The 17,700-nt window shown below is 47.7% G+C and overlaps 2 protein-coding genes across 2 annotated transcripts in view; one reads left to right on the top strand and one right to left on the bottom strand.

Annotated features, from left to right (window-relative positions):
• Nme9 (NME/NM23 family member 9) overlaps positions 1-14,634 on the bottom strand; it is a 44,823-nt gene extending 30,189 nt beyond the window's left edge. The window contains exon 1 of the mRNA XM_021171193.2: positions 14,523-14,634. Coding sequence (XP_021026852.2) covers positions 14,523-14,572 — 50 coding nt within the window. The 5' untranslated portion in view covers positions 14,573-14,634. The remainder of the gene's footprint in view (positions 1-14,522) is intronic.
• Mras (muscle RAS oncogene homolog) overlaps positions 7,406-17,700 on the top strand; it is a 50,905-nt gene continuing 40,610 nt past the window's right edge. Inside the window, exon 1 of the mRNA XM_021171194.1 lies at positions 7,406-7,820. The gene's annotated coding sequence lies outside the window, so the exon portion shown is untranslated. The remainder of the gene's footprint in view (positions 7,821-17,700) is intronic.

Here is a 17,700-nt window from a genome sequence, read left to right as displayed (position 1 = left end):
TTTAAAAAAAACCCAAAAAAAGAATGAAATTGCAAAATATTTTTATTCTTTTTTTTTTTTTTTAGACAGGGTTTCTCTGTATAGCCCTGGCACTCACTCTGTAGACCAGGCTGACCTTGAACTCAGAAACCCGTCTGCCTCTGCTTCCCAAATGCTGGGATTAAAGGCATGTGCCACTACCACCCAGCTGTTTTTAACTTTTTTTTTTAAGATTTATTTATTTATTATGTGTAAGTACACTGTAGCTGTCTTCAGACACTCCAGAAGAGGACATCACATCTTGTTATGTCACAGATGGTTGTGAGTCATCATGTGGTTGCTGGGATTTGAACTTAGGACCTTTGGAAGAACAGTCGGTACTCTTAACTGCTGAGCCATCTCTACAGCCCCTTGTTTTTTAACTCTTTTAATGAAACCAACACTATTGGAAAGCAAGCCCATTACCAGCCTATGACTGAACCAGCATGGGGAAGCCCTGGTCTGTGGGCCAGAGGCTCCTTGCCCTGCCACTGTCCCTCTGACCTCTGCTCCAACACATTTTGTTACAGGGGAGTGTGGGAAGGCTGGTTTATCAACACTCTGATGCTGGTGTCTATATTTAAGATATGAGTTCATCTTAGTGCTGGGCCTGGGTCTTGTTTCAGTTTGAGTTCTATTTCCCAGCAATGAACCGAGAAGGTAGGCAATCCCAGAGGAGGCCTGTTCCTGAGAGAAGATGGGGGAGAGACACTGAGCCTCGGTGACAGAAGAATCTGGACAAGGACGTAAAGGGGCTTAGAACCCCTGCTCACACTCAGGATCTGTTTGCCATTGTGACGTCATCATCTACGAAGTTCATACAAACTGTGCAATGGAGTTACCAAAATACATCATATAGTGCTTTAATTAAGTTTATGACTCTGTATTGGGCTGCATTAAAAGCTCTCATTGGCCTGCAGGCTGCAGATTGGACTTGTTCACAACATAGTTCATTCTCGGTGGTGATCTTTCAGGTGCCCCTCACTTCCTCCTACACGTCCACATTTCTGCCTGGAACTATTTCTTTCTGGCTAGAAACTGTTTCTTCTTTTACTGCCAGTGGGTAATGAATGTCCTCAGTTTAGGTCCATTTGAAAGTTTATTTCATTTCATCACTGGAGGATGTGGTCAGTGACCATGAGATTCAAAGCTGGGGTCTCTTACCTTTTGCACCTTAAATGAACCACTCCATCGTCTAGCTTGCCTCAGTCCTGCTGTCTTGTTAATTTCAACTTCACTTATACCTACTTTTGTGCATGCACATGTGCACACACTGTGTATGTACTGTGTGCACATGCATTGTGTGTGCACATGTACTGTGTGTCCAAAAGCACTGTGTGTGTACATGCACTGTGTGTGCAAATGCACTGTGTGTGCAAATGCACTGTGTGTGCACATGTACTGTATGCACACCCACTGTGTGTGCACATGTACTGTGTGCACACCCACTGTGTATGCACATGTACTGTATGCACACCCACTGTGTATGCACATGTACTGTGTGTCCAAATGCACTGTGTGTGTACATGCACTGTGTATGCACACCCACTGTGTATGCATGCATTGTGTATGCACATGCACTGTGTATGCACATGTACTGTATGCACACCCACTGTGTGTGCGCACGTGCACTGTATATGCACACCCACTGTGTGTGCACATGTACTGTATGCACACCCACTGTGTGTGCACATGTACTGTGTATACATGCACTGTGTGTGCACATGCACTGTGTGTGCACATGCACTGTATGTGCACATGCACTGTATGCATACCCACTGCGTATACATATATACTGTGTGTCCACATGTACTGTGTGTGCACATGTACTGAGTATGCACATGTACTGTATGCATACCCACTGTGTATGCACATGTACTATGTGTCCAAAAGCACTGTATGTGTACATGCACTGTGTATGCACACCCACTGTGTGTGCACATGCACTGTGTGTCCAAATGCACTGTGTGTGCACATGCACTGTGTATGCACATGTACTGTGTGCACACCCACTGTGTATGCACATGCACTGTGTGTCCAAATGCACTGTGTGTACACATGCACTGTGTGTGTAAACGCACTGTGTGTGAACATGTACTGTGTACACACCACTGTGTGTGCACATGTACTCTGTGTGCACACATACTGTATATGCACATGCACTGCAGAGGCCCCTCAACACTGAGTCATCTGGCTGACAGTTTTGGAGTTTGTTTTATTTTGTTCATTGCTTCTATCAATTATCTTTCCTTTTTCAGTGGTTTAACTATAATAGACACGCATGTGAAGTTTTTGTGTTGGAAAATAAATCTAAAATATTTGCATTAGCTTACAATAAATAGATTTTCATCTTGGCATTTTTTCATTTGTTTTTTTTTCCCACAGCCTCCTTTGGGCCCTTCTCCCCCCCATCTATCTGCTTTCATGGACAGCTTTTTGCTCCCCCACCACTTTACCAACACCTCTCACTCCCTGTCCTGGACTCCTATCTAGTTCCCCAGTCTGTACCAACTTGTATAACCTCCCATTTACACACATTAAATACATAAGAGTTAGTATCTGCATATGAAAGGTTTTTTTTCCTTTTTGAGACTAGGGCCCATCACTTAATATAATACTTTCCAGATCCATTTATTTCCTTGTGAGTTTCAATATTCTTAGCAGCTGAATACAATTCCATTGTGCACACATTTCAGGTTTTCATTATCCATTCATCTGTGGATAGGCGTCTAGGCTGTGTCCATTTCCTCGCTATGGTGAATAGACCATTTATAAACATGGATGAGCAAGTATCTCTGTGTAGTACACAGAGTCCTTTGGGAATGTGCCCAGGCGTGGTATAGCTGTGCCATATGGGAATTCTATTTTTAACTTTTGGAGAAGCCTCCACACTGATTTCCATAGTGGCTGTGCTGTATACACGCCCAGCATCAGTGGGTAAGGGGGCCCTGCCCAGCAGCAGTGGGTAAGGGGCCCCTTTCCCCACATCTCACCAGCACTTGTGTTCCATGCTGGCAATTCTCATCACAAGCCATTCTGACTCTGGTGAGATGGTGTCTTGGGTAGTTTTGGTTATGGTTGTGATTTTGTTTGCACTTATCATTTGGGGGTGACAAGCTCCTCAAATCTGTATATTTAATCATTCATAAACTGTAGAAAATCCTCTCCCTGTAGCTCTCTCTTTGCCAACAGTATTCTCTGTCATTCCTTCCCTGCCCCTCCCTCTAGGATCCCGGTGCTATGATTGTTAGATATTTGAGTGTGTCCTGTGTAACCTCTGTGCTGTGATCACTTGGGCTTCTTTTTCTCTCTCTGTGCTTTAGTTTCCATGTCATCCTCAGATTGCATCAAGCCTCTACACAACTGTGCTCAATCTCCCATTAAACTGACCTAACGCAACCTTGATTTTAGTTACAATTTTTAATTTTTATATTTTTTGAACCCTTTTGTATATTTCACTTTCCTCCGTGTATTAATCATCCGTGTGGATATTTAGAGTCATTGTTGCATGGCACAGTGTGCTTGCAGATTACCATGGGCAGATGTGATCGCTGCCCAGATGTAGTACATGTCTGACACTGTTTCTCACTTGGTTCTCTATTGTCCTCCTGTCTCAGCCAGACCTACTGCCCCAACTGCTATCACACTATCAGCTAGTTTTATTATTTAAGATTTTATTTTATGTTAACTTCATGTGCTTTGTAGGGTATACATATATATTATATGTTATATTACACGTTATATATACATATATACACACACACCTGTATACATACACACACATATACACATATATTAGAGTTACGTTATATATATATGGAAGCCAAAGAGGATGTCAGAATCCCTAGAGTTACAGGTGGTTGTTAGGTGGATGTGCGTGCAGGGGATGGAATTTAGTTCCTCTGTGGGCTAAGTGCACCCGAAACCTCCTTACATCTAGAGGAAGGCTGGTTAAGTGCTGTGATCCCCTCCCCCGGAGGTCCATACAGCCATCATTATCTCCAGCAGCTGGCACATCACGTGTGAGTGCTCAGAAGCTCAGAGCTACTTTTATCCACAGAGACCTAAGCCTGGAGTCTAGAGAAAGATGAGCTATAAGGACTTGGATGGTTTCCGAATCCTGAAGGCTCCACCCACTCCCAGTTTCTCACTCACTGAACCCTTAGCTCTGGTCTGTTCTAATCCATTGTTCAGCAATCCCTGGGGCCAGTGGTACAGCACACCTGCTTTGTCACTAACTGGGAGGTCTCATTGTGTATTAGCCTAGCAGCTCTGACCTTTATTCTATTCTAGGAATTGGTTCTTGTCCCATTCTTGGGCCTTGGACCTCAAGGCATGAAATCTGGTCTGTGTTCTTTCTGGGTCCTTGGCCAGAAGTCTCTGGTGTGCCACGCTTCTGACACACCTGATCAACCATGCAGATCTGCTACTTGGAAAGGCGTCAGCTCATTCATACCTCAGTATACAAGCTCTGTCTCCTGCCTCTTAGCCCGGCCGGTGGGTTTAGTTTCACACCCACACACCCACACACCCACACACCCACACACCCACACACCCACACACCCACACACCCACACACCCACACACCNATTCTGCCTGCTGCAACCTGGGAGAAATCACACACCCACACACCCACACACCCACACACCCACACACCCACACACCCACACACCCACACACCCACACACCCACACACCCACACACCCACACACCATTGTCTGACCTGGCTCGGTCATCAGCTCTCACTTGTTCCCTTTACACTGTGGGATAGGTGCTCATCTCTGCGCTCCCACACAGCCCCCTCTCCCTGACACCCTTTATCCGTGATTGGGAGCTCTATCCGTGGGTGCTCCATCAGTCCCCTACCCCATCCCCAGTGAACTGGGAGAACTCCCTTTTGCTGCTCAGTCATCCTGCTGGGTTTTTTTTTTTTGTTTGTTTTTGTTTTTGTTTTTGTTTTTGTTTTTCGAGACAGGGTTTCTCTGTGTAGCCCTGGCTGTCCTGACACTTTGTAGACCAGGCTGGCCTCGAACTCAGAAATCCGCCTGCCTCTGCCTCCCGAGTGCTGGGATTAAAGGCGTGCGCCACCACGCCCGGCCATCCTGCTTTTAAAAGACTGTTCACCACAGCTTTATTTCAGGGCTTAAGGAATGGGGTAGGCAGGCGTGGGGTGGGGTGGGGTAGGGTGGCCTGGGGTGGGGGGACAGCCTAAATGAGATATCCATCCCGAGCAATGGCCTGAAAGCCGCAGACTCACAGATGAAGACTCTCAGGAATTTAATGATGAAGAGCAGACGTGAGAAGGATTTCTGTATGGAAACAGAAGTAGCTATAGCCCTCTGCCCACCTTCCCTGAGGTCTGTGGTAAACAAAAATGAGAGAAAAAGACAGTGCCAGGGCAGAACCCAGACAGCCAAGGTGGAGGGACTTCTGACCTTCAAGGCCCCTCTCCTTACTCGGTTCACTCCCTACAGCCAGTGAAAGACACCTTCAATAGCATCTAACATGCTCTCTGTCCTGGGACTCTTGAAAGCCACCCCGGCTTTGAGAGAGGCAGATGGGAGTCTGGCCTCTCCTTAAACGGGTGGTGGCTGGAAGGCCAATGGCAAACTGCCTTAGGCAGAATCTCAGGCAGGTTTGCAAGATACAGAGCTTTGAGGTTCCCTGAGGCCAGGGGTGTGGAGAAGCACTCAAAATAGCAGGCAGTCCCGTGTATATATATACACGTAAAGCTACAAGTAAACCTAGGTCCAAGACTTCAAGGCTCATTTGCAAAAGAATGTCCTCAAAAAATGACCCAGAGACGTGTGTGTGTGTGTGTGTGTGTGTGTGTGTGTGTGTGTGAGAGAGAGAGAGAGAGAGAGAGAGAGAGAGAGAGAGAAGCTTTGAGATGTAGAACAAAAGGCCACTTCACCCCCACTAGGGAAGCAATCATCTGAAAGACACACAATTACAAGTGTTGGCAAGAACAAAAATGGAAACAAAGGCTGTGTCTAGAGTCATGGCCTCCTTACCTGAGAAGGGAGGCAGAAGTTCAGATCCCCTAGGCTTGTAGCTCTACCTACTCAGCCGTTCAAGGCAAACGAGACTCCTCAAAATAAACAACCACAACCACCACAACCACAACCAAAGATCAAAATAAGGCAAAATGCTGACAGGCACCTGAAAGGAACACCCACTGTTGTCCTGTCCTCACAACTGTGGGCATGCACATGATTGCATGCACAGGGGCATGCTTATGTCCTGCATACACGTGAGTGGTGCCAGTGTAACATGCTATGGCTGTTTTGGAAACAGATATATGCCCCCGAAAGAGTTGCCCAGTCAACCCGGCAATTCCACTGGAGGTGTATGTATCCAAGAGGAATCACTGTATTTACATAAAGACTTTTAACACTCTAGCACTTTATTCACACCTGGAGAAAGGGGGAAAGTAGGTAAGCATCGACTGAGGAAAGGCTAAACAAATGCTTCCTATACACACAGTGGGAGATGAGTCTGGCCGAGGCGTGGCTACGCGGAACCACATGCATCCAGCCTGCACACACCGTGGAAGAAGCCAGTCACAGAGACCACATGTTGTATGACTCCATTTATATAAAATGTTCTGAATAGGCAAATCCACCGAGGCTGAAAAGCAGATTAGAGGGTTCCAGAGACTGGGAGGGGGGGGGAGAATGGGGAGAGGTTACCCACAGAGGTTTTTTTCTTTTTATTTATTGGGAAAAGGAGTAGTGACGCGAATGTTCTGGAATTAGATAAATAACTATGGTTGCACAACTTTGTTATACCAAAACCCCACTGAAACGTACACCTTTAAAAGCATATATTCAGCGTTATGTGATCATATCTCAAGTCTTGTAAAAGGGAAAGCCGGGGATCGGGGAGTAGGGAATGACTCCAACCCAATGGAACAGTTAAATGGTGTGCGAACGTCGCCGCCTCCTATCCAGGTCGCTGGTTAATTCTCAAGAACTTTGAGGTCTGAATCTGGCACCTAGCTAAAGCAAGCAGCAGGCCCTCGGAATCTTGGGGTCCTCGGGAATTGGTTGAAGCGACAGGACTCTTCTAAGGACTGGGGAGGCGTCCGCAGATCCCGAAGTTGGCAGCCCGAAGAGTTAAAGATTGAACCTCCAGCTCTTTTAAAGCCGCCCGGGGCCAATTCTCCTTAGGTGTCCCAGGCTTATCGGAGGCTCACAGATTACAGATCCGTGCGGTGAGTGAGTGGAGGCGAGGGGACCCTTGCCCGGTGCCAGCTGTCCCAGTGCCCACAGTGGTGCCGTTTGGGGGTCGTCGCGGCCACTCGGAAGGCGCCCGAAGCGCGGGGTGCGCGGTCGCTTTAAGGCGTCAGCGGGGCGGGGACGGCGGCGGCGGCCGGGCTGGCTGGCGCGGAGCCGTCAGTCGGCGGCGCGGGGCCCGGCGGGCGCGGCGCTCCCTCCTCCCGGTGCTAGCGAGGAGGCGGTGGCCCAGGGCGGGAGCCCAGCCCGGGCGGGAGCGCGCGGCGAGCCGCCCGGCAGCCCTGCGGGGAGGAGGCCGCCGGGTGCTTTGTTCCGTTCCGGGGCTGGAGGTGTGGCCGGCGGTGTGGCCGGTTCCGCGCTCGCCGGGCTGCGCTGCGCTGCACCCGGCTGCACCCGGGCAGCGGGCTCCGGCTGTGCGTGGCCTCTGTCCCCTATCACCGGCTCTGGTTTAACGGTGTGCAGCGGAGAAGTCGCTCGCCACTCCGACCCAAGTGGGAAGGGCCTAGCCGCCGCTTAGACAGACTCCTTTGATTGTAGTCATCCTGGGGTTCCTCGGCTGCCCGGGTAAGGACTCGGCAGGGAGGTGGGCGGCGGGGTCGGGTAGGGGCTCTCCCGGCTTAAAATGGCGTAAATCAGGGTAAAGATCTGCGGAGAGGTGGCACATTCATGTGGATAATACAAAACAGCTTTCTTCATAAACAACTCTTCACTGCGTCCCGGGTTCGGGTTGCTGGGCTGGCTCTCTGGTCACAACTGGGGCCTGCGCTCGTTAAACTGATGCGGCCCAGTGCCCATCATGTGTCAGGCTCAATGCCAAATCCTGTTCTGCTTGGAAAGCAGGGCACAAACTGAATGACAGTCTAGTGTGGTCAGTGGGAGAGCTCAAGAGCCCCTACGCCAGGATTAGGTCAGAGAGACGTCTGTTCAGAAGAGCAGAGTGGGCCCCTGACATTACGGTAGAACCCCCTGCAGAACTGAGGTGCCTTGGAGAATAGGACAAAGACTGTGTCACCTGAACTCTGACCTGAGCGCTGGGGCAGCTCTTGGTGGTGGGGAACCTTCTTGGGCTACAATGGTTTTTGATTCTCTGGACCAAATTAGAGAGACTGACTGATGACGCTCAAAACTGTGGCCTCCAGAGGTCTGGCTGGCCGAGGAGTGAGCAGAGAAGACTTAAAAGCAAAGCTTACAAAGCCCTGGTACTTGATGGGAATTTGCCTATCTTCAGACAGGACGCCTCCAGAAAGGTGGGAGAAGTGGGAAGTTAACCTACCCAGTACTGTGCCTAAGCCTGTGTGCTTTTGACCCTGTGTCTGTTCTGGCCTGTTATGAGTGAGGCTCTAAGATGCTGACGTTTAAGGCTTGTGCAGCCTGTTCTGTGCATTCCTAGTGTACCAGTCCGCACGTCCTGCAGTGGTGGGTTGAAGTGTGGGGTGGCAGCTATGTATATGAACAACTGACGCATGTCAGGGCTTAGCTGTGAACAAAGCACTTTCACTGAAGCAGTTCGTAGACTTTCTCCTGCCCCTTTTCCCAGAGAAGAAATCTGAGCTGCTAACATTCTGTAAACCTTCTTATTTCCTGTAAATTGCATGTCCCTGCTGACTGGGGCTGAAAATGTTTCAGGCCGTGGTGTTTCTTCGGGGGTGTGTGTATGTGTGCTCATAGTACCCAGCAGGCAGTTAGCCTCACCGACTGTGTTTCATGGCATGGTTTGGCCTTTCTCTGCCCCGGTGCGAGGTGTGGGGGCTCTGTTGCAGTGGGTTTCAAGGTTGGTCTCTTTGTAGTGGGAGGTTAAGCAAGTCCAGTGTTCTGGTGGAAACTGCCACCCCCAGATGTGACCTTGACATTTCCTTATGGAGAGGAAAGGCCCTCTGGGGAGGCAGGTGACTGACTACCCTCAAGAGCAGTGGGCCTTGCTCCTATCTAAAGCAATTTCCATAGCCGTGGCTGGCCTGGAACCTACTGTGTTCTCTGGTCTGCCACTCACAGAGATCTTCTGACCTCTGCCTCCTGAGTGCTGGGATTAAAGATACATACCACTCTCCTTGGCTGCATTTATAAGATTTGGGGGAGGTGAGTGACAAATGGAACTTTACTAGTTTTAGGCCTAGATGTTTTATACCGTTGTATACAGTGACAAGTCACTTCCCCCCTGAGGTTGGTCCCTGAGCTCCAGGGATCATCATCCAGAATAAGGGAGGATGTTAATGAATTGAGTCCTTTGAGTGACAGGTCCTAACATCATGTGTTTACCAGTCTCCTGGATCGACTCAGTTCTCAGGAAATTGTGATCTCTGTCCTGTATTGGACACATGTTGTTGTTGTAATCTTGTCTACCACTGAGAGGCCCCAGTCAGTGCACCTCCATGGAAGGACCTGAAAACATACTGCTCCTGGGTATTGTGTTGTTTGTGCAAGCTGGGCTAAGTGGGAACTGGGTTCTTGTGCAAAGCTGGAATGCTCACTAGTATCTAGAGGGTCTGAGTGCAGGCATAAGCCGGCTATGAGCTATCAGCACCTTTCTAGAGAGATGGGGAAAATGGAGGAGCTGGCTATGAGCATCTTGCAATTTGGAGCACCTACCAGGTACCCATGATACAGATGCTGAGCTGAGCACTTTGTCAATAGACTCTGAAGCCTTACCCTTAGAATTTAATATGATGCTTCCAGGCTGGCCCTGTGGTCCAAATCTGCAGGGATGCAAGTAACAAAACACAAATAACAATAGGCTAGATGTGGCTCAGATCTCCCAAAGACACTCTCGGCTGTTGGGAGATCATTGTACCCTTCCAGCTAGTTACTGTGTGGGGTAGACGGTCAAGAAGGATGAGAATTGGAGTTTAGACTCATGATTTGCATGATCTGGAGAAGCCACTCTTTATGTGTACGAGAAGTTAGTAGAGAACATTGATTGATGTGCAGAGTTGAGCATGCATGTTGGTTATTTCTCTTGTCACTGTGGCGGGAGGCCTGGAAAAAGAGACTTAAAGAAGAGCTCATGATGACCGACAGTTTGAGAGTACAGCCCCTCCTGAGAGAGAAGGCATGGTGATGAGACAGATGGCTGGTCACGCTGCACCCATAGAGAGTAGGAAAGATGAGTGCTGGCTTTGACTTGCTTCCTGTTTATTTAGTTCAGAGGTACCAGCCCATTGGTGATGCTTGTATTCCCTCCTGCATTAAACATCTCTAGAAACACCTTCACAGACGTGCCCGGGAGTTAGATTCTTAGATGATTTTAAATTTTGTCAAGTGAAGACAAGATTAGCAGTCATAGCATATGACTGGGGGCAGTTGCAAATCTCTGAAAATGAGCCACGGGTTGGCCATCCCTGGTCTAATGCCCATTGTTCCAGAAATGGTTTTTGGAGACTTGTTGTGTAGCTCTTTGTCACAGCTGGGCACTTTTCATCTTTAGAGCATCCTGAAGGGACAGAGACAGAATCCAGAATCTACAGTGACTGGGATACTTACTGTCTTCCCTGGGAGGGTCTGAGACAGGAGCTGTGTTGTTGATGCAAAGCCAAGGGCCAGGCTGGAGTCCATACTAGCCACTATGCAGCCCAAAGTGGAGGTCCTTGACAGTGTCCCCTCACTGGCCCTGCTTGGCCTGTCTTCCATACCTCCATACTCCTCCTTTGTAGCTGGCTTGTGTGGTCCAAGATAGTTTTCTCTAGGCTTTTCTTTCATGGGAGTCATGAAACAACCCTGTGAATTTAGCCTGTTCTTTTTCTTTAATATGCCCGGCAGCTTCGTTAGATGGACTTGGGGATGGCCAGATGGCCAAATGAAAGTCTGGGTCTCCCCAGCTGCTAAGGTGAGAGAGTGAGTCTCAGAAGGGACTGGAGAGCCCTTCTGTCTAGAGAGCCTGGCATCAGGGTACCTCCCAATGGATGAAAGCCATGATTTATATTTTGATTGTTCCGTTAGTGAGATTTTGGAGACCACCAAGAATGGAACTGATTCTGTAGCAAGGAGTGGTGGGCTATAATGAGCAGCTAGGAAGCTCTAAGCCCAGTCCCGGTCCTCTGAGATCTTGCGCCGTGCAGGCCCAGGCTCTGTCTGTGGCTTTTCTGCCCAGGGTTGTCATGGGGATTAGATGAAATACACAGATGAAATATGCTGGGAGACCAGAAAGGCCAGGAGAAAAAGAGCAGAATCAGTGTTGTGGCTATCTCAGATAACAGAATCATGACCCAGCAGGCCCCTCCAGCACATTTAATGTAGAGTCACACTCACACTCAGCAGAACTGTTCCTCATAATGGGGGGGTTCATTTACAGTGTGGCCCAGACAGATCTCCCATTTGAATAGTTAGGAGTTGTTACCATGCTTTACAAAAAAATAAAAAATAAATACCAACAGGCATGGTATCAGACTTGTTTATTTAAATGGCTATCTTGTTCAGATTAATGCTCCAGAAAAAATTAGAGACAGGTGTGGTAATGGAAGCCTGTAATCACAGCACACGAGGTAGAAACAGAAAAAGCAGGCATTCACAGTTATCCTAAGCTACACAGAAGATCTGAGGTCAGCTTTGGGCTACATGAGATTGACTCAGAGACTACAAAGAGGGCCAGTGGGATGGCTCAGTAGGTAAAGGCACTTGCTGCCAAGCTTGTTGGCCTGAGTTCAATCTCTGGGACCTGCAAGGTAAAAGGATAGGACTCACTCCTACAAATTGTCCTCTGCACATACCCATAAACGAACATGTGAATGAACAAATAAAATTTGATCAGAACGGAAAGGAAAGAAAAAAAATTTATTAGGGAAATAAAAGTCTAATTTTAAAAGTCTAATTTTAAGGTTAAGATTATGAGTGGACAGATACGGCCTGCGTGTGAAGTTGCCTCCTGGGTAAAGGCTAGGAAGCACTCCACAGAGGAAGTCCCTCATCTGTGATGACTTTTGCTTCAGCCTTGTAGAGACAGGGCACCTACTGCCCTTCAGGTTGGTCTGCTCCTCTGGGGAGTTTGCTTGTTGTTTCAAAGGTCTTTCCTTCCATCTCTTACCCTGCCCCACACAGACTGCTCAGTTATGTGTTTTAAGGGATGAACAGTTTTTTCTTTCTTTGGCTTCTCCTCAGTGGCTTGGTTTAAAGATATCCTATCTGTATGTCCATCTATATATCCACCTACTGATCCATCTGTCCATCCGTCTTTCTATCCATCCATCTGTCTGACTGTCATCCACCTGCCCACTCATCTACCTACCCATTTTCCCTTCAGCGACGACCTATGGACTTACCCCGCTCAGTACACTATATTCACCATTATGGTGGTGGCACTCGGTCATGACAGTGTCGCTGGATCCTGTTAGCCTTCCGTGGTTGTGGAAACCAGGATCCAGAAAGGCTAAGCAGGTCTCCATCGTCATGAGCTTAGAGATGCAGGGCCGGAGAGGAGTCTGAGCATGCTCTATTTCAAGCTAATGATACTTCTGCAGCATTTGCTGTTCCCTGAACTGGAGGATGGAACAACACACTCCCGCTTTGCTGGTGCTGTGAGGTCCGATTCTACATAATCAATGCCATGGGGCAGGGGCCCATAGGGAGAGAGGTGGGGTACTTTTTACATGAAAACACCATAGGCAGCAGAAACTAGAGAGGTGAACGTGTGGCTGATTCATAAAGGGCAGGGAGGACTGACTGTCAGGAACCTTGGCTCCATTACTCAGCTGCCAATGAGCCCCTAAACCACGTGCTCACTTTATTTGTTTTTAATTTTGAAAAAGAAAAATATAAAGGCTAATGCAACAAACACCCCTAAACCATGACTCAGAATGAATGGGTATGACTATTTTATCTGCACATGGTAGCACCGGAATTAAAGGGCCTGGTCATGTGGCCTGGTGAGTTTGGGCCCAGCATGAGACTGTTGAAGGCTGAGGCTAGTTTCCATGTGTTAAACTTCTTTGTCTTCATACCCAGGTAACCCACTGAAAAAGATAGTGAGTCCCCCACTGAGGTGCTGATAGACACTGGGAAATAAGGCAAGTGTGCCTCCCTGGGCTTTGACTTTTCTCAAAGGTCTTTTTCAAGCCTGCTCATCTGTCTTCACTAATGCCTGCCTTGATCACTAGGTTTCGGAGCCTAATTCAGTCACCAGTGTTCTGAACGTCTGTAATTTAAATAGAGACTGGAACAGGAGGTTGGAAAAGACAGAACTATGGTTGTTCTTTTTAGAATCTGATGATTTGTGAAGTTCATCTGAAGCAATCATTGTCTTTTTTTTGTTTTGTTTTGTTTTTTTTTTTCGAGACAGGGTTTCTCTGTGTAGCCCTGGCTGTCCTGGCACTCACTTTGTAGACCAGGCTGGCCTCGAACTCAGAAATCCGCCTGCCTCTGCCTCCTGAGTGCTGGGATTAAAGGCATGCGCCACCACGCCCGGCTGAAGCAATCATTGTCAATGTCCATGTTATATTCTGAACTATAGGAGTAAGCTGGGCATGGTGGTACGTGCTTCTCATCCTGTCACTACGGAGGTCAAGGCAGGAGGATCAGGGGTTCAAGGTCATTCCAGTTACATAGTGAGTTCAAGGCCATCCCTGTCTCAAAACAAAAGTATAGGGCAGGTATAGTGGCTTATACCTTTAATCCCAGCACTTGGGAGGCAGAGGCAGGCAGATTTTTGAGTTCGAGGCCAGCCTGGTCTACAAAGTGAGTTCCAGGATAGCCAGGGCTACAGAGAAACCCTGTCTCGAAAAAACAAAAAACAAAACAAAACAAAACAAAAATCCAACAACAACAACAAAAACCCAAAACCAATCAACCAAACAAAGAACCAAAAACCAAAGAAAAAAAAATCCCAAGCCAGATAAACAAAAATATAGGACTAGCTTAAGGAAACAGACCAAGTCCAGTAGAGATGCTTTCTGATCCCCCACTCTGCATGTTCCAGTTTTTCCTCTAAAATAGGCCCCAGGTGCTTTGTAGGGGGTTCTCTTCTCTGCCCAGCATGGATAACCAGCTGTTCACTGCAGAGGGTGGACGCTCCTGGGGACAATTGGAGGCATCCTTGCTTCCACCCACAGACTGAATCTGCATTCAGCCCAGGCTTGAGTAAGAACAGCAGAGCGCTGCTTCATAGAGCCGTTGGTGAGGACTCGGACTGTTCTAGAAGGCCCTCCTTACTGGCATATCTTTTCAAGTGCATCACTAATGGGGGGGCTGAGGTTTGAACTGGTTTTACAATATGCCACCGCGACCTTAGGGGGCCACAACGGCCCGCAAATCCTCAATACAATCTGTTGAAGATGAAATTACCTTTTATTGAGTTGCCAGCAAGAGATCAACCTGGATGGATCCTTTCCCATCTGATGGAGATGTTACAAAAGTCCCCAAGGCTGAAAGGACCAAGAGGTTGTCTTATTATTATACAGGTGGCACCAGCAAACGCAGTTGCATATGCTGTAGAACTAAGTTCTACTTGACTTTACAGAAATACATGAATGTTTCGGGTTTACAGACCTAACTTCCAAAGAAAAGTTGAGTTTACAAGAACCTGTACCAACCACAATACTGTATGCTGGGTTGCCCACAGTATATACCAACACTGAGATTAAAATCATTTGTAGTTATGTGGCTATACACAGATTGATAGAATCGGCAGCAATTGGGAGAGAACTTGGGGCCACTACCTCTTTAAGAGTGTAGAGGACCCTGGGGATAGGCTTCTGCCTCCCCAAAGCGTTCATTTCTAAAGAAGAATCACTTTCAAGTTAGCTACTTTTTTTTTCTTCTTTTCATCCTTTGGAATCTCAGCATACTTTCTGGAAAATTCCCCCCTTTTGTAGCTAATCACAAATTCACCTCTCCTTGTTTTAATTAACAGCTATGGAAACCGAAGCTTCTGTAGCGAGATCCTGAGCAATGCATCGTTCTCAGCCAGTACCACCCCCTCAGGAGTCACCCCCACAGCCCAAAATAGCCTCTCCTGTGCTCTTTCAAAGCTTGCTTTATTGGAGAGGAGGGAAGAAGGGTGGAGACACTGTCCCAATGCCTGGGGGATATATATATATATATATATATATATATATATATATATATATATATTTTTTTTAACAAAATGTGTATAGGATATGTCTCTTCAGCCACCCTTCCACACCCACATTCCTCAGGTTGAGATTCTTGGCAGAGAGTGGGAAGGCCAACCACCACACACACCAAGCCCTTTTCCCGCTGAGGAAATCAGGCTCTCTCTCCAAAGGTCAGGTACCCTCTGGGCATTTAAAGCCAACTGGCCTCCCAGCCTCCTGTCCACTCCACCCGTTGACCCAAGCTCCACCCGCCCTCCGTGGATTGTGGCCTAAGTCCACTTATCTGGGACTGGGTGGGTGTTTCCTGCATGTTTAAGATTTTATGGAGGAAATAAAAATAAAGGAACAAAGCTTTTGTCTTATTTGTGGACTCCAACTGGGGATGGTTGGAAGGATGGAAAGGGGAGCAGGGACCGGCCACTTGGCACCTTAACAAAATAACCATTCTAAGAGGGAAAGCCGTTCAGAGGCACTGTTCTATTTAGGATTGGTGTGGGTGAATAGGAAGGATGGGCTGAGGGTTTGGAGAAAGCCTTCATGTGGGTGGAATGTCATAGGACAGGGTGGGGTGGTTTTGTCCCAGGCGGGGTCTCCATCAGTGCTAGGCAGGGGTCTGGGGCCACCCAACGAGACTTCAGAGCAGGCAATCTGCCCTTAGGGATTGCCTGGCTTGTCTTTCTTGGAAGAAGTCTCTGCTCTAGTTTCTGCCCATTCTCTGTTTTCTGTGTGAACTGAAGTGAGTTCCCTATGTCTGCCCCCAGCCACTTCCTGTCCCTTTCCTTTCTAATCCAGTCTCCCTGGGGCCAGGCCTCAATTTCACAGGTGTGAGGAAATAGGCACCCAGTTCTTCCCATTGAATTTAGTAAAGTTCTCCAAGGGCATCTTGTTTTTTGTTTGTTTGTTTTGTTTTGTTTTTGTTTTTAATTGCCTAAGCATCAGTGAAAAAAAATCCCATATACACTCAGAATCCCCTTATTCTGAGTATTTGAGGGTGAGGACCAGGCCTAGTGACTGTCAGGACTCCAGGGCCAAATACCTGCTGTGCCGCATGTGTGTCCAATACTCTTGGCTTCTTTGCTCCTAAAGTCCTACGGACTGAGTGTTGTGTTATATGTACAACAGGCTTTCTCCAAGAGCTTAGGGGTTGCCCATGGCTTACAACAGAGCCAGAGGTAGCAGTGAGTGACATTCATTCTCCTCTTGCTTGGTCCCACCCTTGGAGAATGTCTCCAGTGGCTGTTCTCTCTTTCTCAAGTCTCATTTACTACAGTTTCCCAAGGGTCAATTTTCCTGGATGCTTCCTTCCAGAGGTGAAAACTCCAAGCTTCTACCACGTGATAGCAGAGCCTCTGTAACAGTCTACTTTAAACTAAGTTTGAGCCACACCCTCTAAGTCCAGAAAGGTCTGTTAAAAAGCTCCTCTAAGCAAAATTCAGTATCATAGGCCTACAGTGAGAAGGCAGATGCTGTAGACTGGTTACTGCCATTAATAAGGCTAGCATAAATTCTAAAGTCAGGCTGCCTCTCTTAATGACCAAACTGGGCAGGGGTGGATTTTCTTTTTGATTGAGGATCTGTGAAGAGCTTAGGTATTGTGAGTCCACAGATGGTCACGGGAACACTGCAGGGATGTGCATTGACCATGGTCTGGGGAAGTCACACTAAATCACGTACAACTGAGCCTTAGGTACCAGTATGTGAAATTCGATCAAGGTAGATCACTGCATGCTCTGGGTTGACAAAACTGAAATCTCACCAAGTCCAAGGCACACTGGGAGATTGGGAAGTTATTATGGGGCTTACTGTGTGGTTAGGGTTTAATAAACAGATGTTATAATGATACAATGTAGCCCTAGGCCTCAGTCTGGTTCTCCTTGCAGGGGTTCCTACTGTCTGACGCTCACCAATAATAGTTTTGCATGGTTGATCATTTGCTGAGGATTGTAGCTAGCAGATAGACATTTTCCCCCTCACTACAGGGTCTCGTGTATCCCAGGCTGACTTCAGACTTGCTGTGAATGGCCGTGAGTTCCTGATCTTTTTGTCTCTACTTCCCAAGCTGTGGGATTATGGGTGTAAGCGGCTTTGTGTGGCTGGTGAAGCGCTGAGGGGTCAAACCTAGGATTTCATGTATGCTTGGCAAACACTCTACTGACTGAACTACAACTCCAGCCCCCAGACGAATGACTTTGAATGAAGGGTCTATGTAGAAAGCAGAGAGAGCTGAATGAGGAGGCAACACACCTTCACTTTAATCCTAGCACTTGGGAAGCAGAGGCAGGCAATTCTATGAGTTTGAGGCCCGCCTGAACTACAGAGTGAGTTCTAGGACAGCCAGAGCTACACAGTGAGAACTTGTCTCGAAAAAACAAAAACAAAACGAGAGAGAGAGAGAGAGACAGAGA

This window comes from Mus caroli, chromosome 9 (genome assembly GCF_900094665.2).
Source record: "Mus caroli chromosome 9, CAROLI_EIJ_v1.1, whole genome shotgun sequence".
Taxonomy (NCBI): domain Eukaryota; kingdom Metazoa; phylum Chordata; class Mammalia; order Rodentia; family Muridae; genus Mus; species Mus caroli.
The sequence above is the reverse complement of the archived record's forward strand: the minus strand, read 5'-3'. Positions and strand labels throughout refer to the sequence as shown.